Source organism: Paroedura picta, chromosome 16 (genome assembly GCF_049243985.1).
Source record: "Paroedura picta isolate Pp20150507F chromosome 16, Ppicta_v3.0, whole genome shotgun sequence".
In the NCBI taxonomy this organism is placed as follows: Eukaryota; Metazoa; Chordata; class Lepidosauria; order Squamata; family Gekkonidae; genus Paroedura; species Paroedura picta.
Window position 1 is genome coordinate 7984114 of NC_135384.1, and position 21533 is coordinate 8005646.

At 50.1% G+C, this 21533-nt stretch overlaps 2 protein-coding genes across 3 annotated transcripts in view; one reads left to right on the plus strand and one right to left on the minus strand.

Moving 5' to 3' along the window:
* TTYH1 (tweety family member 1) overlaps positions 1-8299 on the minus strand; it is a 44370-nt gene extending 36071 nt beyond the window's left edge. Inside the window, exon 1 of one of the 2 annotated variants that reach the window (XM_077315621.1) lies at positions 8022-8299. In XM_077315621.1, the coding sequence (XP_077171736.1) occupies positions 8022-8147 (126 nt within the window). In that variant the 5' untranslated portion in view covers positions 8148-8299. The remainder of the gene's footprint in view (positions 1-8021) is intronic. The other variant, XM_077315622.1, reaches the window with a different exon arrangement.
* Positions 8300-11242: 2943 nt separating this feature from the next.
* The window catches only part of LOC143826633 (immunoglobulin superfamily member 1-like), a 38788-nt gene continuing 28497 nt past the window's right edge, over positions 11243-21533 (plus strand). Inside the window, exons 1-10 of the mRNA XM_077315474.1 lie at positions 11243-11495; positions 11624-11659; positions 12548-12844; positions 14140-14430; positions 14971-15270; positions 16157-16441; positions 17618-17902; positions 19410-19523; positions 20310-20347; positions 20837-20998. Coding sequence (XP_077171589.1) covers positions 11462-11495; positions 11624-11659; positions 12548-12844; positions 14140-14430; positions 14971-15270; positions 16157-16441; positions 17618-17902; positions 19410-19523; positions 20310-20347; positions 20837-20998 — 1842 coding nt within the window. The 5' untranslated portion in view covers positions 11243-11461. The remainder of the gene's footprint in view (positions 11496-11623; positions 11660-12547; positions 12845-14139; positions 14431-14970; positions 15271-16156; positions 16442-17617; positions 17903-19409; positions 19524-20309; positions 20348-20836; positions 20999-21533) is intronic.

Consider the following 21533-nt stretch of genomic DNA (forward strand, 5'->3'; position numbering starts at 1 on the left):
GTGACCTTGGGCTAGTCACAATTCTCTTAGAGCTGCTCTTGCAGAGAAGTTCTCTTAGAGCTCTCTCAGCCCCACATACCTCACCAGGTGTCTGTTGTGGGGTGAGGAAGGGAAAGGATTTTTGTAAACCCCTTTGGGACTCCTTTGGGAAGTGAAAAGCAAGGCATAAAAAACAGCGCTTCTTCTTGAACATTCTAGGGCAGGCTTCCTCAACCAGGTTTTCATGCAACCCTGGTTTCATCACGGCTCTCACATGTAGGGATGCCAGCCTCCAGGTAGGTCCTGGAGATCCCCAGGTATCATACCTCATCTCTAGATTACAGAGATCAGTTCCTGTGAAGAAGGGTTGCCAGAATGGGTAGGAGTTAATAATATTTTTATATATTTTAAAAATTTATTACACATTTATCTGTGATATGACCATACGGGGGTCATGTTGACCCTGCCCAGTGGCCAATGATGGGCCTGGAGGGGATGGGAAGGGGAGGGACCCCCGGTGGACATGTGCCCCTTCATTTTTCCCAGCCATATTCTGAGTGATTGCGCCACTTCTGGGGTGTCTTGAGGCCTGAAGAACGCAACTGGGGTTTCTCAATGGTAAAAAAGCCCTAAGGGGAGGCCCTAAATCAGCTGCAATCCTAGCCCTTTTCACCTCCAAACAAATATAGGTTTAAGCTCTGATTAAGAGTTTTCATGAAGTTGCTGTCGAACTGGAGAAGAAATGGAAGGTTTGGGACCACTAATCCATTTATTTTATTGTCGCAGAATACCGACAGTCCTTTCTTCGGCTATTGGAGCCGGGCCCTGCAACCTCCTTAGGAAAAAATGTCAGGAATGATCCTGCGTATCCTCAAAGAAGCTGTGGATTCTTCCACAAACGCACCTGCCTTAAGCAAGGACGGCAAAGTCAGAACTCGCTATACGCCTTTCTCCCACCCCAGCGCTGCTCCACCGAAGCTCAAAATCAAAATCCAGTTGGGAGAACCTTCCCCGGATTGCTGATCTGGCCTGAGGCACCACCGGGAGAGACGTGATGGAGGGAGATGTTTCCTGCCTCTGGCACCCCCCACCCCACCCGTCCTGCAAACATACCAACAAACAAACAGATTACAGGCAATTGGACAATTCGCCTCAGGCTTAGACACCACAATCTGCACCCACAGCAGCTGGCAGGGCAGGGGGAGGGGGGATAGCGGCGGCTGGGGGTGGGTGGGAGTCAGTTTGCTGCAAGCCTGAAGGCATTCCCGGTCGTGAGAATAAGGGCGCATCTAAGCACGGATTTTTTTTTAATGCATGGCCTGCCTTTGCCTGGAGCGACTGTACAAATGCACATTCTGACCCATCCCGGGCAGCGAAATAATTCCACCCTGCTCTCCATTAACCCCAACCGGCCACACATTCATCCGTTGCCCAAGACCCCCGTCACGCCACCCATTAAAAAAAACCCTTTTCCATCCGATTATCTGGTCACCTGTCTTCTGCCCATTCCCTCTCGCCCCTGCGATTCTACTCTCAAACCCGCCTAGCCAATTTCTGCTTTACAACTATCGGTTTAAGGTTCTGTTCATGCGCATAACGCAGGCGTAATGTGGAGGAGAGGAGAACACTGAAAGCTGTTTTTCGGTTCCCACCGGGGAGAAAGGTGGGAGATCAAGGAAACAGATTCAATAATTACATTTTCTCTTCGCCACAACCCTGTGAAGTAGGCTAGGCAGAGAATGCATGAGTGACTCCAGGTTTCCCATGGAGTCTCCATGGGGGAGCAGGGATTATATGATGACATCTCTCAGATCTTGGCCCAGCATTCTAGCTGCTATACTCACTGGCTCTCTACTAGGATCATGGGAATTATAGTCCACGGATATCTGACAGGGGCTCATGTAACTGTGGTCAATGGTCCCTTGGAGAGCCACAGTGTGGCCACCCCTGGGTATCACAGTTAAGAGCAGTGGACTCGAATCTGGAGAACCGGGTTTGGTTCCCTACTCCTCCTCCACATGAAGCCAGCTGGGTGACCTTGGGCTAGTCACAGTTCTCTTAGAACAGTTCTTTTAGAGCTCTGTCAACCCCACCTCTCTCACGGGGTGTCTGTTGTGAGGAAAGGAAGGATAGGCAGTTGTAAGACGCTTTGGGACTCCTTTTGGTAGTGAACAGCGGAGTACAAAACCAGCTCTTCTTCTTTTTCAATCCAGAAGCCATTGAACATTTTTTTTCCCACATGTGCAGAATAACACAAGGATTGTGGGTTTTTTAGTGGTAATCGTGTGACTTGAGCCATAGTTCAATACACGCTGTCAAGCCGGCTAGACTTGATGAACAGACGAGGTTTTGTGAGTCAGAAGCTTTGTCAGCCCTAAGTCCTAAAACATGTGAAGTGCGGGAACAAAGACAGTGCCTCTGAGACCGTGCAGGGTGTCTTTTGCGCAGAGCTGAGTAATCGCCACACACGGCTCCCTCCTATCTCGGGCGGAGAGGGCAGGCACATCCGAATCCGCAGAAGACAGAGACAAAGGGGAGAGACCCAGAGAGCTGGGGAAACATGAATCTCTGTTTTGTCAGCTCTTTGAGTGTCTTTCATTCCCCTCCGCACAGACACTCTCCCTCACACACACGCATACACAAACACGGCAAATTGGATCAGCTGCAGCTGTGAGGCTTTGCATGACCTACATATCGGCAGTTGGAGAGTTCGCCTCATGGCTGGCGCCGTGAGGGAATCTGCTACCACAAACTCCCGCCCCCTCAGCTACAGGGTGGGAAGGCCCAGCTCAGCCCTGGGGTCACCCATGACTTCAGGCACCACACCTTGAGGCTCCCAACACCCACCGATTCCCACGGGTCTTTGGCCCCGATCCCCCCCAGTCTCCCATCATTTTGCTCTGCGTTCCCCTAGGTGCCATTCCCCCAGCCATTTGTCAGAGAAAGAATTAATTCAACAAAACCGTCCTCCAGATTTCGTTTCCCCCCCAGAAAAGACTGAGCTGAAGGCGGAAGACCAGTTTGCTTGTCTTTCTAAGCTTTTTGCGCAAATGGCCGACGAGAATTTCTCCAGTTTATCTCTGTCTCCCGGAGGACTTGTCACTTGGAAGAAATAAAATAAAATCCTCCAACCTAGCAGTGAGCCAATGTGCGAAACCATTTCATTTGCGTGGGCCTGCAATAAGCGCCTGATTTCAGCCTGGGGATCCAGCCTCTCACGTTCTGAGGCGCTGAGATAACAGGTAGCCCCTTTATATCCTTTCCCGTTCCTCTGACACGTCACTGCTCATCCCCTTTTCAATCGCTGCCCTTTGGTGCTCCTCCTTTGGGTATCAGAAGGCGAGCCACCTGCATTCCACCATTTTGTGTGTCAACTCTGGCTTGGGAATCCCTGGGAGATCTGTGGGCGAAAACTGGGTGGGGGGAGTTTGGGGAGCGAAGGGACCACAGCAGGGTAGAATGCTGGGGTGACCAAATTGTAGCTCCCCAGATGTCATGGACTACAATTCCCATGAGCCCCTGCGAATTGTAGTCCATGGACACCTGGGGAGCCAAAGTTTGGCCACCTGTAGGAGTCCAACCTTCAAAGCAAGCATTTTCTCCAGTCAAACTGATTTCTGTAGTCTGGAGTCAGTTGTAATTCCGGGAGATTCCCCAGGCCCCACCTGGAGGCTACAACAAACTAACAAATTGGGGTACACAGTAAATGGGAAATACCAGGAAAAAGGGACAAATGTGTAATAGTGGCTCTGAAACTACAGTAAATAATGCCTCCAAATTGCAAAATAGTCATTTATAAAGCATCATAAAGACAATGAGTCATAACCATACAATACCGTAAATTTGTGTACAAGTGTAATACAAAAAAAAATAGTTCAGGCAAAAGTCCAACAGGTTAGCTCCAACTGAAGTCCAAACGAGGAACAGGAGTAATGCGACACTATCCAGTTCCTCAAGGGAACAGGCAACAAACGGACTCTGAAGAATTCTCCCAAAAGTAAACTAACATATTACGTCAATTAGTCCTTTCCCAACTGTGGTTTGCATGCGCACATGCCTACCACAAACCTGGGTTTCCAGGTGGGCGTACCAACCCTGGAAAAGATACATGCTGCCCAGTTCATCCACAAGGACCGTTGTATTGAGAGGATTACGGCAGCACCAAAAGATGCTAACAAAGGAAAAGGGCTTCTAGCTCCCTTTCACTGCTGGGGGCGGGGGAAGCAGGTTGCAACAGGCCCAGGGGAAGAAGACAGCCAAAAGAACAGAGGCGGTAATCCCAGGGGATCCCCAGGCCCCACGGCGCTAGACAAGCCATAGTCCAATGGCATGCAAAGCAGCAATGCCTGTCCATAGCAAGGAGTGGCATGCCCGGGCCCTGAGGCCCTCAGGATTCTGCCCAAACTACTGGCTTCCATCTTAGGAGCTGTCACCCAAGCCTGGCAGGGTAACTGTTGGCTGTTTTGGAGATGAAAAACAAAAGAAAACCCAACTGCCTGGGACACTTGTGAATGGGAGACAGAGAGGGTATATGATGTGGCCGAGAGGGAGACAGAGATGGATGGAGCAGTCAACGGGACGTAAATACGGGAATTAACAAGGCTCACAGCAGAGAGCAAGGAAACAAAAGCAGGAGGGGGCTGCGGGGGGTGGAAACCTAAAGCTTCCATGCCCAACAGGATGAGGCCAACGCTCTCCTCCTCCTCCCGGCTGCACTCTAGCCGCAGATTCCCGTGACGCTCGTTAATCTGGCTAATTTGATCCGATTGTTTTAAAAAGCACTTTCAATATTTGAATCCCTTAATCCCAAAAGCCAAAGCTCTCGGCTGGTGTGAACCAGCCTCGTCTTATTGTCGTCAACCGAGATCGATCCTCACATGGAAAAGCCCCGCTCGGGTCTGTAGGGTGGGAGGTCACGTGACTTTGGGGCGATATTTCATTGGGCGGGGGAGAAGGAACTCTTCCCAATGATTCAAGGCAGGGGTAGTCAACCTGTGGCCCTCCAGATGTCCATGGACTACAATTCCCAGGAGCCCCCTGCCAGCATTCGCTGGCAGGGGGCTCCTGGGAATTGTAGTCCATGGACATCTGGAGGGCCGCAGGTTGACTACCCCTGATTCAAGGCAAGAGGTCCGCATGGGGCTCAGCTCTACTGCCTAACTTTGGCCTGGGAATTGGCACAGGGTGGTCCATGCACCAGCTGTAGCTATGACCATTAGCTCAGGGTACCTGGAGATTTGGGGGTAGTGCCTGGGGAAGGAGGGAAGGGATGTATTGCCACTGAGTTCACCCTCCAAAGCTGCCATTTTCTCCAGAGGGAACTAATCTTGGTCACCAGGAGATCAACTGTAACAGCAGGAGATGTCCGGGTGCTACCTGGAGGTTGGCAACACTGCCTGTAGAATGAACACATGGTACTTATACTGAATGATAATTGTAGCCCATGAGCATCTGGAGAGCCACATTTTGGCCACCCCTGTGGCTGTGCAGAGAGCAGGTCACATCTGAGCTGGCTTCCCTCCTGAGTCTTTGGGCCAAGATAGCCGCAGACTCCCCCTCACTCATGCGCTGGTAGCCCCACACTGTGGGCCAAATGAAGGTTGTGGATCAAGAGCAGCGAGGAGGAAACGTCAGGAGGTGTGAAGATGTGCCAAGGATGAAGAGCCACCTAAAAGATAAATTATGTAGATGAGGCCTGAGCCTTGCGGCCACACCTTTTTAAAGGATGTTTGGAAAGGAAGTGTAAAATGAGAAAGGGAAGCTGTAAAAAGCTCTGAAGGCCCACAAGGAGAAGCCGGCTTGGAGAGCATCTCTCTCTCTCTCTCTCTCTCTCTCTCTCTCTCTGCACAATATCTCCGAAACAAGTCTGCAAGCGAGGGGGAGGCTGTTGGTGTCCTACATTCCGTGTGACCAGAAAACCCAAATTCTGTCGCTGACTTGGCCAAAGGAGATCGGGCAGGAGGTCCCTGGATCAGTGTGATTTGACTCCGTTTCGAGACAGGAGGGTGGGTGGAGCATCAGCATCCCTAGCCAGAGTCAGCAAACCTCTGCTGGATTCAGCCTCTTGGGAAAGGCCCGGCCTCTCTGTTCCGTTTGTTGGTTGCCGCAGGGAACAGGATGCTGGACTAGCTGGACCACTGGGGGTTTGATCCCGCAGGGCTCTTCTTTTCCTGTTTCTCTAGAACCCCTTTCCGATAAGGTGAGACCCGGCTAGATGCTGAGATGAAAAGGCGGATTGTGTGTTGGGAGTAGGGTTGCCAACCTCCAGGAGGTGCCTGCGGATCACCTGGAATTTCAACTGAACTCCAGATGACTGAGATCGGATCCCTTGGAGAAAATGGCTGCTCTGGAGGGGGGACTCTTACGTCACTGTGCCCTGCTTTTGCCGGGCTCCATCCCCAAATTTGCTGTTCAGGATTTGGCAGTGCTATGGGAGTAAAATTCATTTTACAACTCCAAAACATCAGAGGGTTAAACCTGGATTTGAAGCATTTGAACTTTACACTAGATAATGTGTAGGGAGATTACCCTTGGCTCATATCTGGGCGTCCGCAGCCTGGCACAGGACCCGTGGTTGACCAGAGAGGGATGCCCGGTCTGCTTCCACCAAGAATGGGAGATCATAGAATAACAGAGTTGGAAGGAACATCATGGGTCATCTAGTCCAGCCCCCATTCCAAGATCATTCCAAGGCCAATGCAATGTCCCATGAGCCTTCAGAGGGTCTATTGATCCCGTACTGTACACTACATTACTCTACATTGTCCATGAGGTGGCCAGTTCCACAGGCCAGCATTTGACCAATTAGGTAGACCAAGGACTCTTGGGAAGCCATATCCCACACCTATTTAGTGCAAGGTGTACCAGGATTCTCTGGTAAATTTCAACCAGATCCCTCTTTGGGCTTTGGTTAAGCATAAGCCCATCCTTGGTTCGGAGAGAAGTAAAAGAGATGGGGCAGCCCTCATGCCATTCTCTTCCAAAATTCAACCGAAATTCAAAGTGGGCTTGCTCCTGCGTGTGCTGAAATAAATGTGCCACTTGTCACCTTACTTGGCGCTTGGGCTTGCGCTATACGTTACAAAGAAAGGCATAGATGAAGCTTTGGGAAGTTAGAAATCCAGTTCACACCACAGTTGTCCTTTAGAATCCTAGAGTTGGAAGGGACCTCCAGGGTGATCTAGTCCAACCCCCAACACAACCCCCTGCCCCATTCCCACAGGTTCGATTCTCGACGATTCTCGACGTGACTGCTCCCCCCAGGCCCGCGGCATCCCTCCGCCTACAGAAGAAAACCCTTTAGGTGGACAACTGGGCATGGACACCCTGCAAACCGGGCCAGTCCCGACAATTTCCGCCTCGCCTCCCTCACAGGGCTGTTGTGAGGAGCCAACGGAGGAGAGGAGGAAAAAGAATGTAAGCTGCCTTGGGTCTCCGTCAGGAAGAAAGACAGGGTGTGAACAGACACTAAACCAGGGGGCAACGCCGGTCTTCATTCAGCACAAGGTCGGACTCCCAAGCCCCCACCCGCCAGGCCTGGCTCCTCAGCCTCCCGGAAACGAAGCTGGATCTCCTCCAGCACAGAGATGCTGCCCTGAACTCCTTCCCAGCCCCCCCCCTCCACCTCCCTCCATCCGCTCCCCTTCCCATCTGTCTCTCCCCCTCTATCCCCAGCCAGACCTCCATCTTCCCCTGCCAGGTTGGCCTTCCCTCCCCCCTGATCCAGAGCCTTCCCTTCCCCTCCCCTCCCTCCCCAGGTATCTCTAGTGGTCCTTCTTCCCCTCCCTCCGATGGCAGCTCCAGCTGCGCAGCCGAAGCGCCGCCCTCCCGGCTTCCCGGACTCCCTCCCCCGGGCCGGGCGCATCTGCTCCTGCCTCTGGCTTGCAGACCCCCCCCTCGGGGCACCCCTGGTCTCTTGCGCCCCCCCACCCCCGGCTCCGTCCAAGGCGGACCCTTCCCGCCGCTCTGCCCCATCCGCCTGCGTCCAGATGTTCACCCAGCCGCTGGCCGGCCCCATCCCTGCCGCCCTCCGGGCCCCCCACCTGCTGGTAGCCCCAGTCCTCGGGGGCGAATCCGCTGCCCACCGCCTCGAACTGGAAGTTGATGTGGGGCGCCTGGTGCAGCAGGAAGGTCCACCACGACGCCCGGTAGCCCTGCGGGGAGCCCATCGCGCCTCCGCCGGGGCCCCGGCCGCCCACCCGACGGCGGCGGCGCTCACCGCTCGGGACGGCGACCACCCATGCCGGCCGCGGGAGGGACGGCGCGGAATGCGGCGCCCGGAGGCAGCGCCGAGCAGCAGGGCTCAGCCGAGCGGGGTGGGCAGGGGGCAGGGAGGGGAGGGGGGATTGGGGGGCGCAGCGCCATCTAGCGAGATTCCGCGGCAGCGCCCTGCCTTGCCCCCCCCCCCTCAAGCGCTCGCTGACCCTACCTGTCGGGCCGAAGGCGCCCCCTGGTGGGTTTCGTGCGGTTCCGGCAAGGGGTTCCCGACCCGGGGTGACCCATTCGGAATTGGAACAAGGGACATCCGACTCTGCCTGGGGTCACCCCTCGGTCTCCTTCTGTCTCGGATTCCACCCACCCACCCATGGAAGGTGACAGTAAGCCGCTTTGAGACGCCTTCGGGTAAAGAAAAGCGGCATATAAGAACCAACTCTTCTTCTTCTTCTTCTTTTAGTTCTGCCAGTCCGATGTCTTCTCCAAGAAGGTCGTCAGAAAATCAGCATCCAGATCGCTAATTCAAGTGGAAGGGGGAAGAGGGGGAACTGCGCTTCCCATCCCTCTGCCTGCAATTCTCTGGAGAGAAGTTTCTGCAGAGATGGGGATGCTACAACCTGCCAATTGCTTCTCCGCTCCTAGAACTCCTCTTGGCCAAACAGTAGGGTGGCAGCCCTTGTAAGGACCCAGAACTGGCTGCGGAAGAATCTGGGAAATACAGGTCTCTCCGCTGCTTGCAGACCCAATGGTAATCCATGGAACCAATTCTTGCACTTAGAAAGGGGGAGGTCCAGGACTCGCTACGTGGAAATTCACAAGGATTCCATGAATCAGATCCCTGGCTGATCACAGTCAGTGCTGTTGATTCAGACTGGCCTCAGTTCTCCTGGGTCTCCAGCAAAGGTCTTTCACACCACCTACTGGCCAATCCTTTCAACAGGAGGTGCCAAGCTCCAGATTTTCTGCACACTGCTCTGCCACTGAGCCACAAACCTCCCCTAAATCATCGCAACAAGCCAGCCAGGTAGGGATGGCCTAGTGATAGTGACAGGCCTATATTCACACGACAGGGATCTGATCTTTTTTTTTTTTCATGGTCCAGCCCTCTAACCACGACACCATATCGGAATGAGAATTATGGGCACCTACAGGCTATTAAATGTGCTCTTTCTCTCTTATTTCCATCTTAGTTGTTTTTTAGGGACGCTGCAGCATCCCTGAATCCACAGTTAATTATCCGTTCCCGTTAACCACCCGTTCTTTTCTCTTTGCAATGCATTTTAAACACGGTTATAATAATTTTGTTAACGACGACAATCATAAAAATGCACTTTTTAAATGAGCAGTCATTTGGGATGCAAACAGAAAAACGGCCCTTAAGTACCTCCCTCTGGGGGGCAGAAACCGTAATTAACCAATCACTGAGGGATGGCCGGGCCACAGGAAGCAACCAATTCGTCTGTCAACAAAAGAACAAAAGGTGAATTGCAAAGATTAACAAACGCCTGTGCGGAACAGGACTAACTCTGGAGCAATCCTGATAGTAAAAACCTGGCTGCAGAGATAAGCAAGCATTGCTGGATTAATACAGGGAATAAACTCATAGAATCATAGAGTTGGGAGGGGGCATAAAGCCCATCTAGTCCAACCTTTTGCTCAGTGCAGAATCAGCCTAAATTAAAGCATCCAGGATAAGGAGCTGTCCAGCTGCTGCTTGAGAACTGCCAGAGAGGGGGAGCTCCCCAACTCCTTAGGCAGCCCATTCCCCTACTGAACTACTCCAACTATGTAAACATTTTCCCTGCTATCTAGCTGGTACCATTCTACATGTAGTTTAAAGCCATTATTGCAGGTCCTCTGCTGCCAGCAGGAATGGCTCCCTGCCCTCCTCCAAGTGACAACCTTTCAGATACTTCAAGAGAGCCATCCTGTCCCCTCTCAACCTCCTCTTCTCCAGGCTAAACCTTCCCAAGTCCCCCAGCCTTTCCTTCCGCTTGGAGATGAACTATAATTCCACCTGGGGACTGGAATTGCCTTCCTAGGGCCAGCCCAAAGAGGGATCTGGTTCCTAAGATACACTTCCAATACAGATCTCTTGCTGGCAGCTCATCCCACCAGGCTAGATGGGAGAGCAGGTGCATTCTTGCATTTTCCGTAAGGTTTCTAAGAAGGGGAGAAATGCTGCACCAGGAGGATACCCTGACAGCCTCAAAATCTCATTTTGGAAGTGAAGCCCTGGGAGAGAGGGAGGGACGGAGGGAGGGGACGGTGGAGGAGGAGCAGAGGCAGAAGAAGAGGAAACACTAGAGTCAGGCGGCCCAGGGCTTAGGCAGGCTGCCCTTGCTGATCTGGACTCCAAGTGAAAAGGAAGTCAGTGGAGAGGGTGGGGTCAGGTCATCAGGCGTTGCCTCCAAAAGGCTGTGGAGGAGAAAGCAAGTATCCGTTCTGTGAAGGGTTCCTCTTTTTTGGTGCAAAATGGAGAAACAGGATCTATTTTTATCATTCAGGCTTTCAGCTTTGTTGCTCCAACCCCACACAACAGGCACACTCCCTCTTCACAGTCCTCCTGAGACGTGTGGCTGCTGTTTTGTTTGAATGGGGCAATGCACATGTTTTCTATGCGCTTCGGCAAATCAGTGCATCCCCCTCAGAAATCTGGAGTTTCTCTTCTTTGGGGGTGGGGGGGAGGTGCTGAAACTAGACACGCATGAAAACCAGAGTGTTTTCTCACTCAAACAAAATGGTCTATCACATGGTTGGAGCATCAAACTAGAATGTCTCAAAAGAGCCGAGCAGCCTCCCTGCTCCAGGCCCAAGAGAACGGAAAGGACCATCGGTGAAGCTTCTGCCCTTTGGTTGTTCAGGATCAGGCAATCCACGCCAAGTGGCTAAAAAAAGGCAACAAACTACAAACCACATCACTCCTTGGGATATTTTGACTTGGCTCCATCCATGAGTTTTGATCCTCTCCCCCTTGGCTAAGAAATTCCCCTCTCTGCTGCTGAATGACCAGACAAAACACAGGACTTGGTCTAAGCTGGCTTCTGGCTTCGTTGCACATGTAGATTCTGAGAAGTGTTCACTTCTGGTTTCTCTGCCTGCTCCATAAGAGCGGATGTGATTTCGTCAGGCAACGGCGGGTATCAGATCTGCTGAGTTGTGCTGCTCAGAAGCATTTGAGAAGCTGGAGCCCTCGGATGAGATCCTCATCATGGGGATAACACCGTGAGGAAGAATCGCAGATCTGCTGCCTACGGAAGCCCTCACCATGAGGGTCCCCCTCTTCAGAATCCTCTTTATGGGTTGGTATTCCGGAGGGAAGGAAAGTGGGGCCTTCCACCGTGCAGCAGCAGGGGGGGAGGATCAGAGAAGCAGGATTGGGTCCCGTTGATCAAACCAATTGACATTAATGGAATCCTCTCCTTTCCAGGATGCTGGATGGCTGGGCAGAGTTGGACGGTTGCAGGTGAGTGGCCGTTTAAGAAGGAGAGGATATTAATATCGGGAGGGGGGTAGAACAGCTGGGGGGAAAGCCAGTCACTCCAACTAGCTTTCCTGACCCCTGCGTGTCACTCCTAGCAAACTATCCCTCTTCCACGCAACTACTACAGGGTCAGAAGCAACACCTTCTTTGTTTCTCCAATCGGGGTGCAAATTCCTGGTTGAGAAATCACTTGGGACAGCAGGGTTGGGAGAGAAGAGGGACTTGTCTAGTGTTGGTTTTGTAAGGTTGCCGACTTTTAAACTAGCTTTTGACTCTATCCTCATCTGCAAGGATTAGAAAAGGATCAGAGGTAAATAACTAACTCTGTCCTGTGGATCCCCTGCTCATTCCTGGAGCCCAGACCACTCAGAAAATGCCCACCCCCCCAGTTGGGCTGGCAACTTTACTTTTGCCAAAGCCATTGTGCCAGGAGGAGCTGACACAAAGAGCAGGGGTTGAGGGGTCTTGATGGCCCTGAGACAGTTTTTGAGGCCCCCAGATAGAATAAAAATTAAGAAAAGTCAAAAAGGGTGAGCCTACAAATGTGGCAAACCTTATCAAACTTTAAAAAAATCAACAGCATAAAACTGAAGCTTCCAGCCCAGGACAAATTTTCAATGGAGCTTACTCCCATGAAAATATTCTTAGGGTCATGCTGCAGATGCCCATTCAGCATCTTCCCCCCCCCCTCCACCAAAATAAGCAGTGAGCTAATTCATATGCACTTAGTTGGCTAATCACCTTAAAGAGAGGAATTCAAAGCTGGTCTTCTGTAGTTTCCCAGATCCTGCAAAATCTTCCACTGTGCAGAGTCCCTGCGGCAGAGACTCTGCCTTCCAAATTCCCTTCTTGTTTCCTTTTTAAATCCAGGACAAGACTACCGCAAGCCTTCAGTCTCTGTGAGACCAGAGATGGTCACCCTGGGAGATGATGTCACTGTCCACTGTAGAGATGCCAGCCGGCCTGATACAAAGTTCTCTCTCTACAAGAAAAGTTCGTCTTTGACTCTTTTGCGTTCCCAAGTGGCAAGGGGTTATGAGGCCGAATTTACCATATACAGCACGGGCATTTCAGATGCAGGGGTCTACCGGTGTTTATATTGCTTTAACACCAGCTCTGGGGAGCGATGTTCCGATTACAGTGATGAAGTTCGCATCAACATAGCAGGTGAGAGCCAGCCCCTGTCCTTGTATACCGATTTTTCAGAATGATACTTAAGTGCCTTTTGCATTTCTCACATCCGATAATTCGATTGGTGGCCTAAAATATATTGTCCCAGATGTTGGCTGAGGTTGTGTGTTAGGTTAAAAGCTCTGAATGCTGCTGGCATTTCATCAATGGGGGGGATGATTAGGAGAGGGGGTCCAGGTATGTGGACAATAACAGGGCTCAGCTAGAGCAGAGGAGAGAAATGTGTCATCAGATCTCCATGCGAGTTCAGCAACAATCTGAATGAGGGGCCCTATGGAAGCAGGAATTGAGAAGAGCCTGCAACGAATGCTTGACTCTTACCCAGGACACAGAGTGGGGACCTCAAACCCAACCTCTGGATACTATATCATTTCTTGGAACACAAGAGAGGGATGGGGACAGTACACAGAAGATACAGTGCCTGACCTGTTGGGGAAACCCAAGAATATAACTTGGCTCATTCTGCACACATTAGATAATGTACTTTCAATGCCATTTCAAAATAGATTTTCCTGTTCCGCACAGCAAAATCCAGTTGTGAAAGCACATTGAAAGTGCATTATCTGATATGTGCGGAATGGGCCCTGGAAACATGGGGCAGGCTCAATTTGGTAAAATGGCACAGGTGGGAAGAAGAAGAGCTGGGGGTTTAGTACCTTGCTTTTTACCACACAAAGGAGTTTCAAAGCATCTTACAATTGCCTACCCTTCCTTTCGCCACTGTGGACACCCTGCGAGGTAGGTGGGACTGAGAGAGCTCTGAGAGAATTGACCCAAGGTCACCCAGTTGGCTTTATGTGGGAAGAGGGGTCAAAGTTGCCTCTCCAAATTAGAAACCACCACTTTTAACCAATACACCAAGCAGGCTCAAGGCTGAGGGCTGAAATCCCTTTTCCACATGATCCAGGTCAGGCATCATGCACACAGGAATTGAGAACATCTGAGCCTGGGTGCAGATCCAGATCCAACCTGTGTACTTTGTAATGTCTGGAGACCAGATATGGGGGAGCAGATCTCCTGCCAAGTGCCTGCTTGTACCCGAAGTCCCTGCTTGTATAGTGGTTAAAACCCCCAAGAAATACAAAGATATTGGAAAACTCCTGTGCTTTTACTCATCCAATGCAAACGATATCTATAGACACCATTAGAAACATGTGTTAGAGACTCATTCCAGTCTAAAAGCGTATTCTGTGGCTCTGATCTACAGAAAGTGAGAGTGGAATCATAAGCTCTGTGACCTCCTGCTTTTCACTGACCTTTCTGTCCCCCAGATTCTAGCATCCCCAAACCCTCCATCGAGGTGAAACCAGGGCAACGGATTGCTTTACATTCAAGCATCACTATTGAATGCCACGGACAAGCAAATGGTCTGAACTATCTCCTTCGTGAAAGAAGCACCGGGAAAATATTAAGTGTAGCCAATGTACCTACAGACACAGCCCAATTTCATTTTCCCCTGGTAAGAAAAGAGGATGCTGGAAGCTACACCTGCCAGTATCACCAAAGAAGGACTCCATTTGTCTGGTCACCACCAAGTGACCCTGTGGAGCTCAATGTGGAAGGTAAGGCAACGCACGGCATCCCATCCCATGCTGTCCCATGCACAGCGCATGGACTAACCCTTAAGCTAGTCAAGTTAAGATCTTACAAGAAAATGCATTCTCAAATCTCAATTGCTTACTTTCCCCAGTCCTTCTCCACCACCCCCAACTAGAAAAAAAAACTCATTTAGAGAATTAAATGAAAAATTTAATGTTTCAAAATTATTTACTTTTCTATTGATGCTGAAAACAGCCATCCTAAGCAGGTCTACTCAGAATCTTGCTCAGGGCTAATCAAGGGGGCTTACTCCTGGGGAAATGTTACTCCTGGGATTGTGCTGTAAATCTCTAGTTAGCAATCCCCCCCCAAAGAAAAGAGCAGCCAGCTGATTAATATGTGCTTTCTTGGCTAATTGACTTAACACAAAGAAAGGATGACCCTGCAGGTATTCCGAAACCTTCTGTGGTTCCCCAGATCATGCAAAAGTCTTCCATTGTCTAGAGCCCCTGCTGCAGAGACTCCTTCTCCCAGATTTCATTCTTGTTTCCTTCCTCATCCAGGACATTATTATTATCGCAAGCCTTCAGTCTCTGTGAGCCCAGAGATGGTCACCCTGGGGGGAGATGTCACTGTCCGTTGTAGCGAAGCAAGACACACAAGTGCAAACTTCTCTCTCTACAAGATAAATTCGTCTTTGACTCATTTGTGTTCCCAAAAAGCAAGCGGTAATGAGGCCAAATTTATCATGTCCAGTGCCAGCATTCCAGATGCAGGGGTCTACCGGTGTTTATATTGCTTTAGCGCCAGCTCTGAGGACCCATGTTCAGAATACAGTGACGAAGTGCGCATCAACATAGCAGGTGAGAGCCAGCCCCTGTCCTTGTATGCCGATTTCTAAGAATGATACTGAAGTGCCTTTTGCATTTCTCACGTCTGATAATCAAATCAAAAGTAGGGAAGGGAAAACGAAGTGGGTGCTGAAGGGAGCAAAATCCATGCGGAAGGGAAATGAGATCCAAAAGCCCCTGTCAAGGGACAGTGAGTTGGCATGCAGAAAGGAGAAAGACACCCACCAAGAACGCACAGTAGAAGTGAAAGGAAAGGCTAGTGCTTAATCCACCCAGATAGGGCAGGGGTAGTCAACCTGTGGTCCTCTAGATGTCCATGGCAGGGACTCATGGGAATTGTAGTCCATGGACATCTGAAGGACCACAGCTTCACTACCCCTGAGATAGGGAGTAGTGGATCTCCTGCCAGGTGCCTGCTGGTGCCCACCCGCTCTGTATGTTCCTTGTTCGTTCATTCATACTTCAATTTACATAACAATGGAGGTGGCAGAAGCAAGACTGAAGGTCTGTCTTCCAAATTCTCGCATTGTCAAGGGGGTGGGCAAGAAGATCACGGTCGGTCGAACAAGTTGAACGCTGCCATGAGGTCTAACAACAGGAGCAGCGTCATGAGTTGCATTCTTACTTTGACAAAGTCCTTTGGCGATTTTAAGCATGGTATCCTTCCCCCGGTCCTGCTGGCACCGGAGGCCATTATATTATAGCTATAAGTGAAGCAAGTCTTTTCAAGAAAAGAGGACCTCTCTCATCTCCTATGTCACAGCACCATCATTAGACACCTGTGTTGGAGACTCATTCCGGTCTAAAAGAGTATTCTGTGGCTCTGATCTACAGGATGTGAGAGTTGAATCATGACCTCTGTGGCCTCCTGCTTTTCACTGACCTTTCTGTCCCCCAGACCCCGGCATCCCCAAACCCTCCATCAAGGTGAAACCAGGGCAACGGACTGCTTTACACTCCAGCATCACTATTAAGTGCCAGGGAGAAGAGGGTGTGAACTTCGTCCTTCGTAAGGCAAACACTGTAGAAATATCTAGGGAGCCTGAAGCACAACTTAAAGCCGACTTTCCTTTCCCCGTGGTGAGGAGGGAGGATGCTGGAAGCTACACCTGCCAATATCACCGCAGAAACGCTCCGTTTGTCTGGTCAGCTCCAAGTGACCCTGTGGAGCTCATTGTGATGGGTAAGACAATGCACAGCATCCCACCCCATGCTGGCTATCAGCACAGTACAGCTTCTCTGGGACCTCTGCGGGAGCTCTTTGTGGGGAGTGCCAGAAACTACTGATCAGGATCCATCAGAAAATGCTCAAGGAAAGCAGGATGGAGAAAAGAAAAGACAAGAAAACCTTGGTCATCAGGAGTTGTATTCCTACTTTGATAAAGTCCTTTGGGTATATTTAGCATGGTATACTTCCCCCCTCCCCCCGATATCCATAGCAGCCTGGTTCTTATCGCTATTATCTCGAGGCCCCATCCCAAAAATCTGGAGTTGCATCTGGCAGATGCCTTGGAACACCACCCCAATTTGATGGATGGATCAAATTGGGCACTTTGTGATCAAGACAAACGTAGAATTAAAGTTCTCCCCCCCCCAGAAGAGATGGATTGCAAATACGTTTGAGTATTCTGGGCCACAGGCGTGAACAGGAAGCAACTAATCAAACACCATAGAGACTGGGGAGGGATCTCTTGTTGTGGTTTCTGCTGCCTGTTCTCTGGAGGTCCTTAATTAATGACTTCCTGTTTACTCATAGAGACTAGAATGCATTCCTTATCAGTGCTTTCTCTTTGGGGACAGGTAAAGAGCAGAGGGCTTTTAACTGCTGGATTTCTCCTGGTTGCAAATTATGGTCATTAATTCAAGTGGGTTGCCCTGTTGTTATGACAAAATCAAATTCCAAAGGCACCTTTAAGACCAACCAAGATTGATTCAAGCCGTGAGCTTTGCCTGCACTCAAAAGCTCACGCCTTGGATACATCTTTGTTGGTCTTAAAGGTGCTCTTGGACTCTATTTTTGTTACGTTCATTAATGTTACTGTCATTCAAAATAGTAATGTTATAAGGATAGAGTCAAATGAGTAGCCGTGTTGGTCTGAAGGAGCACTCGAAAGCTCACACCTTGAATAAATCTTCGTTGGTCTTAAAGGGGCTACTGGACTCTGAATTTATAGTAATATTATAATTGCGCGATGGCAATAAACCTATTCATGAAAAAGCATATGGGCAGTCAAAGGTGTTCTTCAGACCACCCTGTCCAGGGAAAGAGGTCTCCTAATGAGCAAATACCTCTCCAGAGCCACTAAGAACCAGCAGACTCCGTGGTTCATACGTGAACCCTGTTTTTCCTTAACTCTAGATCCAGGTCTCGCCAAACCCTCCATCAGAGTGAGACCCGAGAAGCAGCATAAAGAAGGCACAAATGTCACCATTGAGTGCGAAGGCCCCGAAAATGGCCTCATGTTCTCCTTGCACAAACCCAAGAACCTCGTACAGAAGATGAAGGCGGAGGGCAACACCGCCCAGTTCCCCTTATCTCCACTGAGACGAAAGGATGGTGGGAACTACAGTTGTCAGTATTATAACAGAGGAAATCCCTTTGTCTCTTCCCAGCCAAGTGACCATGTGCGGGTGGTCATAACGGGTAAGAAGCTTGGTTAACCAGTTTTTCCCCTGTTCTTATTTTCTCTCTGCATGAGGCAGAAGCTTCCAAAATGGTGGATGCTCACTTCAATCTCCTCCAGGGAGACATAGATCTGTTGGGAAAGCAAAGAGAACCCCACACAACGGATTCCAGAAATCTGCTATCCTGGGGCTCCGCTTAAAGCTTTGTGACAATAACTGGGGATTTGTGGGAGGGGCTGCAGCTCAGCCATTCGAAAGGCCCTTTCCATGAAGGGCCTCAGTCAGGATTGTGAATGACCCCTCTTGAGACCTCGAAGTGACAACATTAGACAATGAACAGACTGAGCTAGTCCAATGAGGTGACTCAATACAAGGCTGTGGGAGTCCCTTTGTGGCTCACAGGCTGCCACGTTTGCAATTACCTAGAACTGAAAGAGCCACATGGATTTCCATTCCTGGCAGGATACCTTCAACTCAGGGAGGCTCAGAGCCACTTTTTTCTTCCAGAAGCAGCTGGTACACGGTGGGAACTCCCAGCCCCGCCAGGCACCAGCCCTGCCCACTTTTTGACCAATGTGGTAGGTACCACATTGGGAAATGGTGCTTAGAAGAACCTCAAGATGCTTGTCGAAGGATCGCATGTGGTTACCAAGCCACTGAGTGTCACTGGCACAAGGCAAGTGGATGAATGCATGTCCCATGCATACAGGGCCAGAAGAGGAACCACATTTCTTTGACGTAGTGTAGGGAACCTACTTTGCTTTGGTTCAATTGTCTTCTGCACCTATTAAATTGTTTTCTGCACCTGTTAAATTTTGTAATTTATTGGGGGGGGGTTATTGTTGTAGAAATCAGATTAGATAGATAGATAGATAGATAGATAGATAGATAGATAGATAGATAGATAGATAGATAGATAGATAGATAGATAGATAGATAGATAGATAGATAGATAGATAGATAGATAGATAGATAGATAGATAGATAGATAGATAGATAGATAGATAGATAGATAGATAGATAGATAGATAGATAGATAGATAGATAGATAGATAGATAGATAGATAGATAGATCTTTTGGATTCCTGGAGAAAGACTAACTGTAAATAAAATAAATAGGATGTCATACGGGTGCGGCCTGTCACATGACTTTCCCCACCTAATTCTTGCCCCGGACCCTCCCTTCTGGCAGCAGGTCAATCACACAGGAAAGGCCCTTTCAGTTGTCCTCCCTGATGTTCTTGCTTCATTCACACAGCCTCCTAAATGTTATGGGACCACAGGGAATGGACTCCCACACCCGTGCCTGAATACATGTGGGAGGGGGGAGGGGGAGCCTGGTGAGGAGGAAGGCCCCGTGCCAGAAAAGGAGGGATGACGGAGAGGTGGGAAGCAGCAGCAAAGACACCGCAAGATGGTTATGCAGATTGATTTCATCCTTGGGGTTTTTTGTTAGCATTCACTGTGCGTGGGGAAAAAAAACAAAGTTAGCTGTGCTCTGACTGAAGATCTTTACGATCTTGCAGGTGGGTCTAAAAAAGACCACACGACCATCATATGGGCTAGTGCCGCGGCAGGACTTCTCCTGGTTCTCTTCCTGCTGGTGCTGATCTTGGTCTTGTGCCGCAAAAGGAGAAGGCGTAAGTGTTTTTCCGAACGGCTGAGATTAAGGCCTGGGTCAGGGAGACTGTGCAGGCCTGGCATGAGGGCGGCCCCACCCCCCACCCCACCCCTGTGTTTCACATGGATTGGAGCAGGGGTAGTCAATGGACTACAATTGTCCATGGACTACAATTCCCAGGAGCCCCCTGCCAGCGAATGCTGGCAGGGGGCTCCTGGGAATTGTAGTCCATGGACATCTGGAGGGCCGCAGTTTGACTACCCCTGGATTGGAGTATGCGCAAAAGAGCTCTCAGCTGTTGCACGAGGAGGAGGAGACAGAGCAGTTATGGAACGGGCATGTTAGGGGCATTTTGGCCACAGGCTAATTTGCTGGCCTGGCGTGATGTTTGTGGGTGTCCTACCCTGCAGGGATAGGCCAGGAAGAGGTGTAGGAGAGAAGCCAGCGGTGGTGGCAGATGTGGTTGGGAAACGTCAGCCGAAATACGGATGAAGTAGGAGCTTGAGGAGAATTTGCAGCTGTTAAGGGGTGGAGTTCCTTTCCATACTGCCTCTTCTCAGGCCTAAAAGCAAATTGTTGCATGCGCAGACTGATTTCACGTACGCAGTTAGTAGAAAGGGTGTGTAGAATTCGGGCTACTTTGAACATGTTTCTAATGCAGATCATAAAGTAGTTGACAATATTGAGATCCCTCCATTCAGACAAGGCTCTTGAGAGGCACAGGATCCAGGGTGGGAGCTGAGGCTACATTTCTGATGTATAACAGATTGGCTAAAACATCTCACGAGGTATCTCTGTTCTACAGGCTCCACAATCAAGGAAGGAAGTCAACCCGTGAACAGAGTAAGAGGGTTTTCTGCTATATATATCTACAGATAAAACCTCTGCTCAACAATCTATCTCAATGTATTGTCTGTTGGGTGCCTGGGATGCCAGCCTCCAGGTGGGCCCTGGGGATCCCCTGGAATTTTAGCTCATCTTCAATCTACAGAGGTTTGTTCCCCTGGGGAAAATGGATGATGCGCCAGATGGTGGCCAAAACCCAGGAGGTTCACCAGGGGGCCAGAACTCAAGCACCAAGGATAGAGCATCCCTGCCCAAGACACAGTGGTCCATCTATACCTTATGGCTGCTAGCCACTGATAGCCGTGGGGTTTCAGGTGGGGTTAAGGATAGAAGGCCAGCAACTTCTAGATTTGCAACACTCACTCACCCCCTGTCTTGAAGCTGTCACTGAAAATCCCTCAAGGTCTCATTTTCTTCTTCTGCAGCTGTTGTGGAGGAACTCGCCAAAGGATTGTATCCTTAAGCCTTTTTGTCTCTCCCTTACAGCTCCTGGAACAAAATGCTGGGCCGGGCCAGGATGACAGAGCAGACGAGGATGGAGTCACTTATGCCGTACTGAACCAACACGCATTGAAAACTGTGCAGCCAGCTAGTCAAGACGCAGGGCCTGAGTCTTGCGTCTATGCATCGGTGGCCAAAGAAAGATCCAGATAGGCCTAAGATAGGCAAGACTGTGGGGAGACGGTGACGTTTGGAGACCGTGAGGCAGCATGATCTTCCATTTGCACAAAATATCGATTTATGCCTGCCAAGGTCTCTGACTTTCTCCACATAATCATGGATCTGAATCTGACTGCACAGAAAACATGGGTGATAGACCCAGGACCTGTGGAGGCTGCTGACCCAAGCGTTAGCCTCGGCAATTAGTTTGGCTCCAGAGATCTTATGCCTTGGGTAGCAGGACGTATGGCAGATTCCTTTGTTTCTCATATGCACAGAACACGGTGTTTGCTTGATTTTTGTGGGCCCTTTTGTAGAGAAATTATTTGGAACAGTGCGATTTCAGCTGTAGGATCTATTAATTGCCTCTAGGAAAGTTTGAGTGCCATACTAGAAGAACGCTACTAGAGATATTGAAATAGTTGGTTAATTTGGCCCATCTAAAATGGATTCATCAAGGTGGGGTTATTACGGTGGCCCAGCTGAAATGGAGGCTTTAGCGGGTGAAACAGTAGAGGAAGAA